The sequence below is a fragment of the Homalodisca vitripennis genome, chromosome X, assembly GCF_021130785.1.
Source record: "Homalodisca vitripennis isolate AUS2020 chromosome X, UT_GWSS_2.1, whole genome shotgun sequence".
NCBI lineage: Eukaryota > Metazoa > Arthropoda > Insecta > Hemiptera > Cicadellidae > Homalodisca > Homalodisca vitripennis.
In genome coordinates this window covers 68692116-68709599 of record NC_060215.1, presented here as the reverse complement: position 1 = coordinate 68709599, position 17484 = coordinate 68692116, and the positions used below count along the sequence as shown (strand labels likewise).

Sequence of the window (17484 nt, the reverse complement as noted above, 5' to 3'; positions counted from 1 at the left end):
TTGGGCTGAATATCTCAACTGAATATTGGGCTAAATATGGGTATTAGTGAGAAAAAAGTGTTTTAAGGCTGCTTCAAGGACTTTTTAAATCCTGCCCTTGTGTTGGATTCACCAGCTTATCTGGACCCCTAATTTGTAATAATGTAGTTGTGAATGGTAATTGTTTGAATTTACATGGATCATTTAAAACACAACTGATATTCCTGATAACAAATTTGAATCTCAATGTGATTACCTCTACCCCATAACAATGAATCCGTCCAAAATCTACATACTGACAGATGAAATAGTTGAAAGTTTCTTACACAAACCAAAAGCATTAAAAACCTCAGTAATATTGTGTATCATGAGCACCATGCACTGTAGTCATTCATTCGTAGCATGGACCACTATGCTCTGTTGCCACATGCGGAACAACTGTGTTTACTGTTTCAACTTTTGTTTATTTTATACTTTTGGATTTTTTGGTTAATGTATGAAATCTTTATAATTGACTGGGTATAATAAAATGAGTATTTAATAACATAATTGAAACTAGTTGACAAAAATGTATGCAAATATCAAATTTGAATGATAATGTGGGAGTTAATAAAACATGTATATTATTTATTTATAGTGCCGCAGCTCATGAGGGGTGATGAACATTTGTCGTCTTTGAATAGTCTTTACCCTAACTCTGTCTCTTTAATAAAGCAATTTTCATTTAATTTTTTAATGCAGTTGGTAGTCAAGAACCATGCCGTTTACAAAGGCCTACACACAACTTACAGTAGTATAATTTATCAAACTTTTCCACTGGCTTGTAAATAGTCAATATACTATTAGACCTACTTACCAACCTAATTATAAAATACTCTTTGTAACACTCTTTATGAATGAAAAATATAGTACTAAGAATTACAAATTCAGGGTTATACAAAACACTTTACAGTAAAGTTTTTTTAATAACTTTATCTGGTTGAAATGTCACTGAAATATAAGATTTTAAAATATCAATAATGATCCATTTATATCATTTTGTATTTTAAATTAAATATCATAAATATTTCAGTTAATTTAAAAATTGTTTTAATCAAAAGTGATTTCAAACTACTGTTTTATGTATATTTATTGAATTTCCTTGATGTAACTGTGATTTGCTGCCAGTTTATGGAGCATCCTGTAAACATTTTGTACTTTCTGGACACATACAGGTAGATAATATTAAATATCAATGAATTAATTTTTATGTCTCTATCACAATTAATAAGGTTAACAAACCTTGTAAATTATTCCATTCCTTGGTTTAAGTAAGTGAAAAATGAGTTCTATGATATGTTTTTGCTAATAAAATCTTTTATACCAAGGACCTTTAAAATTTGTTACAAATTGTGTTCAGTGTAACTCCAACGGTACATTTACGCATTCCCTTGAGAAGATATTGTGTAATTTGAAACTATTTAAATAAAAATCTTACATTGGAATAGATGTAAACATGAATGACGTATAAGACACAATAGAATATAATGGTGATGAGGTCTTTGACTATGAATATTTAATAATTCAAAGCTTTCAAAGTCAAATGAATTAAAGTTTACTTTGTATGTAGAAAAATCAAAAGTTGAGGTGGAAAGGAGGCTGGAAGAAATGGAACGAAAGTTAGAGGAGGCCTTGGCTATGAGACAGGAAGCTGAGGCAAAGCAGGTGTTAGCAGAGAAGGCACTACAAGATTACATGGCAGGCGGTGGTGTGCAATCTAAGGTAATAATCTGTTTAGGTGCTTAGTAATCGTTATAGTATTGTTCGTTTATTCATTTAAAATTTCTGAACAACTATAACATTTATTTAAAATTCATTATGCTCTGTGGTTACTGAAACACGCCCTTACATTTTTCTGATTACAATTTCAATTTTTATACATTAATAACAAATAAATTACAAACTATCCTGAAACATTTTAACTACACAGACATTGAGCTGACTCCATTGGTTATATTTCATACTTTGTTACGGATAGTATTTAAAAATTAGATAACAATTTCATTATAAACTAGTTTCCTTCCATCTGGTACTAGTAGCTTAAACATTTTTTAACCTTTCTTGACGTCGCAAATTAATTTAATTATTATTCTCTATTTTGATATATATAAAAAAAAAATGTTGTACAGATGAAAGTCTTAACTGACTTCTTAACTTGTAATTTTTTACCCAACATCTAAACAGGGACTGGCTATTGAATTGTCATGAGTAATTTTTAAATTTATTTCTGTAGATAGTTACTACAATTTTATAGTTGACATTTTTCTTTAAGATGGATAAAGAAAATCAAGTATACACAATCTTAAATACAAGAAATTGTAGTACAGGTTAAAAATTACAATTTTGATTTATTTAGTATAATTTAACCTCTACATATATTCTACGAATATTTATTGATACAGTTTATTGCTACATAATGTAGCAGATTGCCTGTACTGACGTGTTGAACATTCCATTAAAAGTATTTAAAAAGATCTTAGATTAGATCTTTGGGTTTTTACCATTTTTAAAATGACTACTTCTTTTGGCGGGCTATGGAAGTATGTTTTCCACATGCTTTCAAAGTAGATTGACAGCATTACCGAAACGTAAACAAACCGTTATATAAACATCTCATCTGAAGTAACAACAGTTGGCGTTAATGAAAAATCTGTTAGGAAAGATTAAAAGGGAAATATAAACCACAATAACATACAACATTATACTGATAAGGAAAATAATGAAACACTTCTCTAATCTAGTAGTGTTTTACAATGATTTGTTTTCTAACTGTTCAATCAGTTTACTCATATTATTATTGACGTAAATATTGTCCGAAATATTACATCGTCTGGATCTATCCCTACTCCTGCAGTTTTTCCTTGGTTATGGAATTTTTCAGGTTAGTTTACTTAAGCTCCAATTTAAAAGCTGTCAAAATTTACAAAATAAATTTATACTCTGCTATTAGTAGCCATGTTGACTTTAACACACTAAATAACTTCCAACGCCAAACAAACATTGCAAAGAGACTAAAATATATGGTAAAACACTGGTTTGAACTACTAATTTACTTATTAATGAATCCAACGTAAAATTGATTAACTTACTGCATCATATAATAGCAGTATTTAGAGCCTATCAGATTCTAAATTGAATTTCAGCATGCCTATTCCAGTTCAATACTAGTTTTGTTGTGACAAGATTTAAAAAAGGATTAAAAATAAATTGATTAGATTTATTGTAGCTTACGAAGCTGTAGTATAATTTAATCCTGGAAGAAAATTAGTCTTTCTATTGATTATAATTATAATCTTTACTCAATTACATGGGGCCTTACCTTACATTCACTTAAAAAATAAATGACTTAAAAACAGATTTTAATAATATTTTTTCTGAAGAAACGTCAAAACCAATAATTGCCTTAAAAAAAAAAACAATTTTACAATTTAAATAATAATGAAAATGTATTATTATTTATTACTTTAGTATTAATGAAGGCAGTGATCATTGTAATATATGGAATGTAAAAAGTATTACAAAAGTATGTATAAAATTAATAGAAAATATCAAACATTTCTATGTTGAAGAATTAAGTGTCTCATATTATTTTAAAATATAAAAATATAACCATTTAATAATTAGCAAACATACTTTTTTAAGATATATATTCACAGCCTGTTATAAGAAGTATGTCAGCCCATTATCTGCCAGTCAGTCCCACAACTACCTTTCCATTTTTTCATTGTAGCTTTGCTAAATCTTTGATAGTTTCAATAATATGGTAAAATACGGGTTTTTGTGAAATTTGTAATGGAATCTTAATTGAATTGAACAACAGTGTATTAAGGTTATGAACCACAGGTTAGTAAATGAATTTACTAAGTATGTAACTCACACCTCTTAGAAGTTTCACATGAGTCCCCCATTTTAAAAGTGTTCAAAGTGCTTATCTTCATCTTTGATACCATATTCTATTTGTACTTTAAAATATTTATGGCCCTCTGGGTTTCTTCTTAGGAAACGGATACCTCTGCATCATACCACCTTGTGTGGTTGTTACTTTTTTATATAGACATTACTCTTGAACCTTTAAAGATAAAGACGTTAAAGATAATAAACATCCATTATGATATCTAGAGATTGGACGATAAAAATTACCTTAGCATCTCTTCCCTTCCATTTTTCTGTAAGCTTTTTACATTAAAAGGGTTAATCCGTTTTTTCTAGCCACCAGAGAGTTAGAAATAAAAGGTTTTTTAAAATGTGAAACAGGATATATTTTGCTATGAAATAATTTTGAGTCACTTTTTTCCCAACGTTTTATAATTTTCAAATTTAAAATATGAGGATACCTTTTGTTTAAACAGTCTTGGGTAAATATTATTTTACTTCAAATCCAGGGAGGAATTATAATAAAATAAATAAAACAGTTTTACGTTTTGAATTATCCTATTGGTGCACGTAGTAAATTAAAACCTTTTTGGTTCAAAATGCTTTAGGTTTAGAAGTCTTCAAAACTAACTAATTATCTAAACTAGCTGTTACACAATCACAAACTATATTACATTCAAACATTTTCTAAATGGATGACTTTTATTCCCCAAAAAGTATATTTATTATATTATACCAAATGAAAAATAAGTCCACTAGATTCTTTGGGGCAATAAATAAAGTGTTACAGTTAGAACTCACAATATACTGTGATTTGTTTTTGGCTGCTGTAGGTAGTCTTAACCCTTTGCCTTTGGATTTGAACTTACGTAATTGTCCTCTTAGCTCGTGGCACTTTATGGGTGGCCATATGTGTTCTCTTTGTCAGGTTGGAGATTTATGACAATGTCCTGTCCCTCAGCTTGCCGGGTCACACTTACTGGCTCTTGCTGATTTCTATTCAGATCTTCGGCCCACTCTATTGTGCATTTACAAAATTAAATTCTTATTCAGTTGTGGCTGCAATCTTTCAGCCTAATAACAAGCTAAATGAACATTTCCCAATTTGCAGCTCATACCATAGTAAACATTGTTCGGAGTTGTTTTTTGTCCAAGTGTCAGTGTCACTGTAGCTGATGTAGTGTATCGTATCAATTTATTAAAATACTAGTGCATTTGCCTAGTCAAACCTTAAAATATGGAAATGTGTTTAGTGCTGTTGATATTAGAGACTAATTATATTTTTATTTTACAAATAAAAATTCTTTTAAATTAGGAAAAGCTACAACATAAATTAAATATAAATACTAATTAGCATGTTTAAGAGAAAATAATAAATAATCAATCGATAAAGATTTTAAGCTCAAAGCTAATAAGGTTTTTAAGTGTTTGAGAATTGCCTTTAAATACTAGTCATTTAAGGGCCGAAGGTTAAAAAGTACCATTTAAATAGAAGTCAAAATGATGTATATGGCTATGCAATCACCAACTGCTGATGCAGAACCCAGCCGACCACTAGCTGTGGCCCACTGAGCTGAGAGGACAACTACCTGTGATTTTACCTGAGTTGAGTGAGAGATCAGTGTGGACAACACTTAATGGGCCTGTTAGGTGCAAACGGTTAATACACTTGGTATAAGAGTGTCTTGTCTAAACCTATAGTGTTCATTCTGTCCTAAATCATTACGTAACTTATTATTTTCCATGATAAATAAGGTGTGGGAAATAATTAAGACTAGATTACTGACGGGTAGCATCATTTGGTAAATAAATGACATGAATATTCGATGTATTGACAAATATTGATATATTGACTGTGTGTTGTGTTCTTGTTTATTTTTGTGAATTATGATGTGTTGTATTTTAATTCAACTGACGATGCTCTCTGATTAATAAACTTTATATGATGAACAAACTGATGATAACGCAATGGTGTTGAAACTTATCCTGAACAAACATAATTTAATTAAGCTGAACAACTGTACCTGAAAGTAATCTAGTCTTACAATAAGTATCAGTTCAAATTTAAGTGGTAAAGATATATAAAATGTGCTCAAAATTGTTTTGGAGTTTACATATTTTGATGATGTTTGTTACAGGGAAGTTTACCACCACCACCTCCTGGACTCTCTTTAGGTCCCAGGCCACCTCCACCACCACCTATGCCAGGAGCAGGACCTCCACCCCCACCACCTCCACCCATCCCAGGTGGTATGGGTCCCCCTCCTCCTCCGATGCCAGGCATGGCTCCACCACCTCCACCCCTTGGCATGGGTCCCCCACCTCCCCCCATGATGGGAGGGTTCATGGCGCCACCTCCTATGAAGGCCCCAGATGTTCTACCGCACGGGTTAAAGCCAAAGAAAAAGTGGGATATTGAAGGGCTGAAAAGAGCTAACTGGAATACTGTAAGTGTGGTAATTTTTTGTGCCAAAGACGTGTCTTGAGAGATATGTGTAGTTTTATTTAGATTTAACAAGCTTTATTAGTTGACTTCAATTAATCTATACTAACAATGATATTAATTAATAACTGCATTAAATTAAAAATAATTATGTAAGACTTTATACATTTGAATTATGAACTTAAACATTAGCATTGCTATGATTTGGAATTCATAACAAATGATGATGAGTAAATATACAAATCATTCACATTTTACATTTTTGACCTTATTTTGATTTTTACTTCCAGATAAAACCTCAAACGTTATCAGAGAAATCCTTTTGGGTCAAAGTACAAGAGGAAAAACTTGCATCACCAGATATTTTGGATGGGCTTGCAGCTAAGTTTTCTTCAAAACCACCCGTTAGAAAAGTGGATGATGTGATTGACAAGTATGAACATTGTGTTTTTTTTTATTTAATAGGATTGCATAATAGTTTATATTTCAATAAAAATTCAATATTCTAAATGTATTTTAGTACAAAATTATGCTCTTAAATAAACAGTTTGTTGAATTACTGAAGGGTATAGTGAAATCCAACTATTAATTTAAAAATACAATAAATCTGTAAAGTGATTATTCTAAGAATTGTACTCCTCATTGATTAATTATTAAAAGTAATATCTGAAAACTGCATACTCTTGGGTGAACATATTTTCAGTCATCTTACAAATGATTATATATAATTTTATAAACTTGACTAGTAGATTTCAGTGTATTGAACTATAAATTATAGTAGTAAATAATAGTTAATTATTTTTCTTATATTTTTGTCCTGAGGAATAATTTCAGATTGAAGTTTTCTCTAAGATATAGACAACTCTCTAAAAAATAGTGCATATTAAATAATGAAACGGCAGAAAGAATATTTTTGTATGTACCAAATTTTTAGCAGCTTAGGTGACACACCTAACACCACCAACAAACACCACCTTTTTGTGAGAAATATTACATTTTCCTTTTTATCATAATTTCATGTCTTAATTTAGGTGCCAAAGCCCGAATAAAATATTTTTAATAATTATTAATAAATTCTTTGTGAATAACATAATATTTACATGACTTTGGAAGGGAAAATACATTGTGAAATTTTGAAATACGTATTTAATTTTTGTGTAGCTTTTTTGCTTTGAATATATTTTGTACCATTGAAACTTCTTTTTCTGCTCTAAAGATGGCAGCGAGGCCAAAATATTTCAATATTATACTTATGTTAATAATGTTTAGAAGCAGTATGATCAGGGAAATTTAGAAGATAGTCATGAAAATAACAAAAGTAACACAATAAAATTCCAATAGGCTACATATGGCTATGAACTAAGTTGATATAATGAAATAGGAACCAGGGAAACTATTTAACTGTAACAATATATGTTTCTTTTAAAATTGACTAGTTTTGAAAGAAAAAATTCTGTAATTAAAAATGACTTTTAGAACAAGCCAGAAGAACTACATACAATTGAGACACTATTTATAATAAGATGTTTGGTGTAAATGTTGAGGTGATGTAATAATACAACTAATACCTGTGTATGTATCTATTCTCAATGTGGTATGGAGTAAAATATGAAAAATGAAACATAATTTTAATACTGACTGTCATTAAATACAGAGCATCAGAACTGAGACACATCTAAAAACATAATTTTATTTTTAAATACACAACAATATATATCATTATATTCCCTCTGAAGTCTAAGTATTCTTGATATAATTCAACATTTTTTCAGTAAGTGTAAGGGAATTTGAGACTGTTAAGGGTAATTGACTATCAACTTACATTCATTGTTCTCATCACTTCATTTGTAACCAATCTGTTAAGAAGATATTTGATTGATAACTGAAATGGATAATGGAAAAATGTAGCTAACTATTGTTAATATGGTTGTGGTTAAACCAGGTTTAACTATAATTCTTACTCAAGAATCAAATACAGTTTTGGCACCCCAGATTGCTTTATATGTCTCTTTATACTGCACAAGTTTTCAAACTTAAAATTAAATTTAAAATTTTGTATTGTTCATGTCACTTTAGTGTGTATTTAATCCAGATCAGAGTCTGAACAATATTCTAAACATCAGTTCTTTATGACAGAACATTGTATTAGATTATATGTATTTGTGATGTGGTAACTCCTTTTGCTCTCTTAGACCGTAATTGTCCTGGAATGTAATTAATATATTTCCTTTTGTACTCATAATCAAAGATTTGTGCATGCCGTTGTACTTCCCTTGAATGGATTTCAGGTATTTCATTTTGTTACCAATGATCAAAGACAGATTCTGATAACAATAGTTTGTAGTTTTCCAATCATTAGTCATTGTGAATTTAAATAGTATTTTATTGTAGTTATTTGTTTGTATATTATTGGCACTTGACTTGTGCGTATACAGTCTCAAGTTTTTAACATACCTACCTATTTTAAGGTTGATGCCACACTTTATTTCAATTCCAATTTTTTTTCCAAAATTATGAAAAACGGTATAAGCTATTTGTTGTTGTAGTTTATTGAATTCATTATTTTATATAAAATAATGTTACAAAGTATTGTATGTTAATAATGTGTAAGTATACAATTGGTTGCAGCAGATTTGAGAATTTACGAAACATTCTTAAAATGTAAAAATATATATAAATACAGAAATATTATGTGTGTGTGTGTGTGTGTGTGTGTGTGTGTGTGTGTGTGTGTGTGTGTGTGTGTGTGTGTGTGTAGTTTATATAAACAATTATCTTAAAATGAGACTGGTACCAGTTTGAGGATAGTGAGGATAAGTAGCTCAGTGTGTTCACAGCATTTAACGTTTTATCTATGGTACCTTTTATGTTGTAGTATACATAGTTAATATCTTCACTGTAGCATGCAGCTGTAACTAATGTGAAGATAGTAGCTAGATGCATTTGTCACAGTCAAGATTTTTATTGTCAAATAGTCTGTATAATTCGTTTTAACAGTTATTCAACAATGAACCAACCTACATTGTTATGCATGCATTATTTAGAATGTTTATAACTAAACTCAATTCTTAGTATCAAAAATAGAAGTTTAGAGATCATGTCATATTTTGCCATCACCCAAATATAAATTGGGCACTAAACTAGCTTTAACTGGTCAATTACATTAAACCTTACAAACAAGCAAAGTTAATTTTGATAATTTGGCATCACCAAATCATAAATTTAACTGAGGCTATTAATAAATCCCCTCACTGATTCTTTCACTGACATCCAACCAGCAGAACTCTCAGAAATCAAGTTTCCAAAACTGTTTGAGAACCAATCCACCACTTGTGGAGAATGAGATCTTACAATTAAAACAAAGAGAATTTTACTCCAATATACTAACATCTACAGAAATGGATGTAGAGTATAGATAACTAAATATTGTTGTAGCTCTTTGTTAGAAAGTGTAACAAAAACAGTTTTCATTATATTAAAAACTGATTAAAAAAATGTCTGTTCATCTGAACATCTTTAGCAGATAGGGATATATTTGGATCGGATTTTAATTTATAAAATCCCAAGGCTTTTAATTTATTAACCAATTTATAAATGATAAGATATCACTGTAAGAATGCACCTTTTTCGTAAATAAACAATCTGTAGTAACTATCTCAAAATTAATGGCAACTGAATTCAAAACGAATTATTAACACATGATGTATGATACACCAATGGAAATAAAATACAATTTTAAAATTACTTGTTACATTCATTTTGTAAAATTATATAAAATAAATCAAAATAAGTAAAAATAAAATAATATGTACCTACTTCAAAGTGTAGCAACGCTTAAACAAATGAAAACAGCTATTGTGTGCTAAAATTCCTTTTATTTATCCTATTTCTAAATGTGCTTCATATAACTAGGGTTCACATTTAATTATGTTTGATTGTTATTTAATTATGTTAAGATTGTTTAGAATCGGTACCTCTATATTTGGGGTTGGTACAAAAATGACCACTTACATAAAAATGTTATTCCAACGTTCCCATCTCATTTTCCCCATCAAATTCAAACCAAGAATGTCACGATATAACTGCAAATGACTTATAGAAAAATTTTACAATGTGCTCCTATTTTAAAACTAGATATATATTTTCAAAGAACTTTTAATTTGTTTTAGTAATTTTATAATGTTTGCTTTCTAAACATAGAGTAGCTAGAAAAACAGGTGACATTGTCATTACATTATTGTACACTAAAAAAAGATGTTTAACTAACCCTTTCGGGACCATGGATTTTACGGTTTAGTTGTTAGTAGATTGCAAGTTATTTTAACAATTTTAATAAAAAATTAACTAATGTATGAGAAGGAAAAATAATGATGGTAAACATTTAAAATTGTGAATTGTTTATGAAAATATAAACATAGATATTGGTTGAAATTTTTATCTTTGTTGAAATGTCTTTTAATAATTCTGAAACATGATAATTAAATGACAACACAATAAACAATAACATAAACAAACTTACATCAGGGAGCTGAATAGGATGTCACTATTAGTTGTCATTTGTTGCAACTAGGTGTCAGTCTTGACATCTAGCACTGCCAGCAGTGCAATTTTTTCTTTCTCACACTGTTGCGGATTAAATCATTATTCAACTGAAAGATATTTAACAATATAAAAACTATTAATAGGTTTGGGATTGAAATTTGGCTAAATAAAAATGAAAACACCTTTTCTAACCTAAAACTCAAACTACTGATATATTGTTTATTGGTCTTTTACCATAAAAGATTAACTAACAATATATTGTTAGTTAGTCCTAAAAGGGTTGAAAGCCAGCTGTACTTATAGTCATCATGGTTTTAGTCTCCTGTTTAACTTCAAACACTTTTACGCCCTTGTTTTTAGTTTTGATTCATTTTAGTTTTTTCAGTATTGATTATTCATAAAAATTGTTTTGTCCTTAAATATTCAGAAAGTATCCTGTTTACAAGAAAAACTCAAAAGCTTTTGGATACATATCAATCATATCTTTAAAATGAGACATCTTTCAAAATATGTATATATGTGAGCTTTATATCAATATTTTGCTATGTAAAACCTAAATTGTTTCTCCCTAAACGTGCATAGAGAATACTACAACATATCTGTATTGAACTATACAGATTTATCTATCAAGCTCAAGCTGTATTGGATCTGTTGGGGAAACATTTGTGAAAATCACAGTGCTGCTACGGATTTAGGCAATGTGGTACATATATAAAATGGGTACATGGTTAAACTAAACCCATTATAAAAATATTCCTTTTTTTAAAATTTGTACCTCAAAATCAAGTCTCAGTCAAGTTGCATTAAATCCTAAATTGATCAAAAGAAATTTCGAAGGCTTTTGGATCCAGAGTTTTATGTTTCTCTTATATATAACAAAATTGATAATATTTAGATAGTTTAATGTGTTTGCAAAAATCGAATTATCATTTCATAGATTTTTAAATCTTAAAGTTTCTTATCCATTACAAGTTAATTATTGTAATTTTATTTTTTAAATCAGAGAAATAACAAACAGTTTTTTTCAGGGGAGCAACACTAAAGAAAGTGAAAGCTTTGAAAGTGCTAGAGCCTAAAGCTGCTCAAAATCTCTCAATTCTTTTAGGTGGCAGTCTCAAACACCTCAGCTATGCGGTAAGTATATTTTTGTGAAAGCAAACATCCATGAGCTACATTTTATATATTTGTTTTAATAAATTACCATACAATTAAGATTACATAATTACTAGATGTGTATACATAGTTAAATTGTATATTAAATCAAGTAATAATTAAATAGGTTTTTAAGTGTGAATAGTAAAAAAAGATCATACTGGTAGTAAATTGGCAAACCAACAATTGAATAGTTTTGAGTGATCAAATATCTAACAATTTGTTTCATTTTAGTAATTATTTTATTAAAATACAGCAACCCACTGTTTAATAAATTATGATATTGAGCTTGAACTCATTAGACAATTTTATGGAATTTAATACGTTTTAAATTAGTTTTTATAAATAAGCTATGTCGTGGAAGTAACTTGTTTGTAATGTGGCAATAAATTATTATTACAAATACATTCAATCAATGAGATCTTTATTTCTCATTTGGATGCAATGCACTACATAGATAATTGTTATGGATTAGTTTGTAATCATAATCTTGTTTGAACTCATTAATTTAAATTGTAAGTTTTAAAAGAATCTAGCTATCTTAAGGCAAAACTGAATGATATCAATTTATAAAAAAGTTAACATCAGAAAAACTCATTAACAGAATAATGGGTTTTGTTTATTAATATTGGTTTGATGTTCTTTGTGCTTTTTATGTTTATTTCAACTTTCTTATTCAGTTTTAAAATATTAATAATTACTTTACAAGTCATAAATTAGCTGGATATTTAATTTTTTAAGTATTATGTAAGAGAATTGTTAAAAAATTTCTTCTTGTGTTATACAGGATGCGGCAAAATAACCTCCCTATTTTTAAATGCTAATAAAAAAAACAAATTTATTCATTTATCTTATTCTATAAAATGGGAAGTTTATTCTAATGTTTTAAAAAAGGATGTAAGATAAGTGGTGGCCATGGTTATCAATACACTGTTGTAAGCGAATTCTGAAACTGTTGTGGACTCTCTTGCGCATGCTTCAGATCTTGCAGCTTCCTGGGGTGATGTTTGAACACCTCGGCCTTTAAGTAACTCCACAGAAAAAAGTCACATGGAGTTAAATCAGGTGATCGTGCTTGCCACACAATGTCCCCTACCCGAGAAATCAATCGGCCAGAAAACACTTGCCTCAAAATGTTCATTGCTATTCGGGCAGTATGGGCTGTGGCACTGTCCTGCTGGAACCACAGATTCTCAAAAGCCCTCTGACAGAGGGCAGTTTCAAAAAATTCTGCTATAATGTTGGCATACCTGTTTGAGTTCACAGTAACAAAATTGCCATCCTCTTAAAAACAAATGAGGGCTAATGATTCCTCATCATGATAACACGCACTAAACAGTCACATATTCATTATGGAGAGGCATCTCATGGATTTCCTGCGGGTTGTTTTCAACTCCAATAGCAAAAATTATGTTTATTCACATTTCCAGACAGATGGAAATGCGCTTTGTCCTTGAAAAAAACAACAGCGTCTGGTGGGAGACTTTCCAAGATTATTTGACACGTCTCCATACGACTCTGCCAATCATGTTGTGATAGCTCTTGGACAATAACCATCTTGTAAGGATGGAAATGAAGATCCATGTGTAGGATTCGGTAAACACCACGGTCAGACATTTTAAGGATGGATGCATGTTTGCGAGCTGATCGTTGAGGAGACTGAAAAGATTGCCTAACTGCATTAATGTTTTCAAGTGTACAGGCACTACGAGGTCTTCCACCTGGTTTTTTTTCACAAAAAAACCAGTTTCTTTGAAGTTATTCACCCACAGCACAATATACTTACGGTCCGGTACTGAATCATGAGGAGGAATTTGAAACCGCATTTGGAATTCGCGTTGAGCCTTGATAACTGATTCATTGCTATGAATGAGCACTTCGACCACAAAAGCTCTCCGTGCACTCATCCGCACCATGTTAGCGACTGACGACTGGTGTCTACAGGCTGAGCGTCACGTAAACTTCCCCCTCTCCTGCGTCAATTGTCGTTATCCCCACCGTTCTGAGTGCCTCCCTCGACTCACTATAAAGCAATGAAAATAGAGAGGTTTTTTACCGCACTCTTTATGAACTTGTTGAATTTCTTGAAAACCTATTCTTAACATAAAATTTATAAATATCTAGAATATACTGACAAGACTGATTTAAAATATTTGCGAATTTAAATAATTGTTTACAATCTTCATCAAATGGTTTATTATGTAAGATTCTTAACGTTATTTTCTGTAGAACAAATATTGTATTAAAACTACTTATGTTGAGCCACCCTAGATGATTAAACCGTAAGTCATTATACTGTGGAAAGTGGCATGATATACACTATTAAGTAAAAGTCCACACAGTTTGATAAAATTTTTAGAACAAAGCATGTGGAATTAAGATTTTTTCTATTTGATTTGGTTGGTATGGTTATAAAATTTTAATTTGGAATCAATTGATGTGACAAGAAATTTCAATATTGATGTTTCTAAGATGTTTTTCATAGTAATCAGGTATAATGGAATTCCTGTTATTGATAATGACAGCAGTTGTATTTTTCCCCATCACTTTTTAATCTATTAATTGTAAACCAATAATTCAGACACTTTATACATTCGATAACCTCAGACTTAACGAGTCCTGGGTCACTTACTGTTACTACAGCAGTAGTGTCATCTGCTTATTGAATTATATTCCATGTAGTTACATTGAAGCATACATTTTTGGGTAATTCAGAGACATAAATTAAGAATAAAGTGGGTCCTAATATAGAACCTTGTATAGAACCAATTTTGCCAAGTTTCCTATCAGAAAAGTGATACTGTCACAGTTGAAAACTTAATGCACACATTTCACTGAGTTAACTGTAATTCACTAGAATCACGGTAATGTCCAAATCAAAAGGTTAGAGTTATGATTCACCACCAGTGACAACAGAAAACAAAGGAATGTTGATGTTGAAGAACTACTGATTAAAAAAAACAAAAAAAATCATATTATCTCTACTGCAAATCTTTCTCCAATCCATCCCTTCAAATTGATATTAAAAAATAATTGACTGATCAAACCACTTCAGCCCATAAATATATATTTATATTTCTCCTGATGATATAAAATTATGCATCTGAAAAATTTTTCCCCAAATACATTTCTTTTTTATTTCACTTGGAATCACTTGCGCCTTCAGAATCATGTCAATAATCACGCATTACATTTTTTATAACACAAGATATATTGGGTTTTTTTTATAGTGAAACGCTTTACACTTTCTAAAAATCTTGTATTTACTGTTGATGCATTAAATATAAATACTTTTTAATTTTGTTGGTACACACAATGTCAAAAACATTTAAATTGTAAATTACAGTTATAAATTAATTAGATCATCTGGGAAATAAAAACATCATCAATCTATGACGTTAGTCAGCCTTTGGCTACATTTTTTACCCCAGGCAACTTTGTGACTATATATTCTCTAGCTGTCCTATTGCGTCTTGATACTGGTTTGTATACATACATTTGTACATACATTGTACATTTGTATACCACTCAGTAAAGCTATCTTTAACAGTGTAAACAATAGCATCTAAGACTGCATTTCTTTCGGATGCACCTACTTGTATAACAGGTGGTTGATGTTGGATTCAGTGTCTATGTGTTAGTATTATGGCTCAGTATCAGTGTCTGATATAATTTCTGGTGGCAGTTTATTGTCCACTTTACTTATATAATTTCCTTGTTCCACTCAAGCAAGAATATGAAAATCACTCAATTCTATAATTGAAAAAAGGAAACTATTCACTTATAACAATAAATAACAAACACTCACAATCACAAAATTTCATACAAAAGTCTTGACAATTAAAATAATATAACAGTCATACCCCTCTTTGACAACCTATCGCTAACTCTTTGGGCCTCCCTCCACTTTTCTTTGTACCAACACCCAACCAGAAATGCCCTACAAAGGCAAAGAAGAGGCTAGCATGGAGTATGTGGATTTTTACATTTGTTATTACATTAAATTATTATCAACGTTATTATCAACAAAAGCCACTCACTGCCTCAGTGCCTTGTCTATGTGTGTTTGCACGTGCTAGTACCATAGTCAACTATTGCAGAACTTAATTGTAAAAGAATTTACATAGGTTTTTGCTATAAATTTGATTATTAGTCATTAGATGAAATTGGTGTGGTCTGTACATAAATCCTTTGGCGATGTGTCTTCGAAGAATACAAAATTGTCGTTTGACTGCTCATGAGCTGAAAGAGGAACTCGGTCTAACTATACTGACAAAGCTTCTTGACATTTGGTAGTTTTTAAAATCAAAATCTTAAAATTTACTTAAAAATAATAAGATTTGGGAATATAGCATAAATAAAATCAAATACAATAAAGGACCTATTAACTATTCAGAAAGAGTTTTTCTAAAGTAGGCGTGTTGAAAGAAGATAATAGTTTGTTCAGGGCAGAACTTTGCAGGGGACTGTATTGTATCGTTACTGCAGAGTGACTGTTCTATTGGTACAATATACAAAAATCGTAAGATTTTGGATTAGGCTAAAATAAGGTTTTTTTACTTTATTCAATACACTAAATATATTAATGAGTATGAATAACATTAATGGTATTTTCATTTAGCATTATTTATTTGTGTCTAGGATGTGAAGAAGTTTATCTTGCAATGTGATACATCTGTGCTGTCTGACAATGTATTAGAACAACTAATAACGTACTTGCCACCACCAGATCAGCTTAAGAGATTATCTGAGCTCAACTGTGATCCCGACGAGCTCACCGAGGCTGAGCACTTTGCAGTCACTGTAAGTAGTTTGTCAATGTTTTTATTTATTTTATTTTTTTAATTAATAAAGAAATAAATTCTGTTTTCAGGTTGGTGTAGGACAGTGCATAAGACCATTTCTGACCAATTCAAATCATTATGTCTAAATTATATTCCTAACCAGTTTTGAAGACATATGGAACAATTTTTAGTAATCCTTTAGCTCTTTCCATTTCAGTTATCCTGGAACCTATCCTTTGCTGCACTCGTATTTTTTCAGTAAAAGACGCAATATTTTATTAACTCTGTCTGTATAATTTGAGTTCAGTTACAAATATTAGACTAATCATTTGGCAAAGGGATGGAACTGAAGAGTTAATAAACCCAAAATACATAAAAAACATGTATAAAAAGTAGTAAAGATGATGAAAAAATAAATATTTTGTCACATTATGACATCTTATGACTATAGTCACTAATAGATCAATAAATACTCAGAAGGCTACTAAAAACGTGTAAAAAACTAGTTTTATATTTATTTTCTTAAATATAAATCTTATAAACTAATCAAATTAAGATATTTTACTTTTTTGTATGGGTTATTCTGTTTTATTAGATAGAAAGAACAGGTATTATGATAAAAGGTTTAATTTGTAACAGTTTTTTTTCTTCAGAAAAGTATAACAAAAATAC

General features: G+C 30.1%; 1 protein-coding gene across 1 annotated transcript in view; it reads left to right on the top strand.

The window, feature by feature from the left end:
• Positions 1–17484, top strand: part of LOC124369141 (protein diaphanous) — a 95977-nt gene that overhangs the window by 45991 nt on the left and 32502 nt on the right. The window contains exons 10-14 of the mRNA XM_046826918.1: positions 1589–1740; positions 6030–6338; positions 6625–6767; positions 11905–12010; positions 16670–16831. Coding sequence (XP_046682874.1) covers positions 1589–1740; positions 6030–6338; positions 6625–6767; positions 11905–12010; positions 16670–16831 — 872 coding nt within the window. The remainder of the gene's footprint in view (positions 1–1588; positions 1741–6029; positions 6339–6624; positions 6768–11904; positions 12011–16669; positions 16832–17484) is intronic.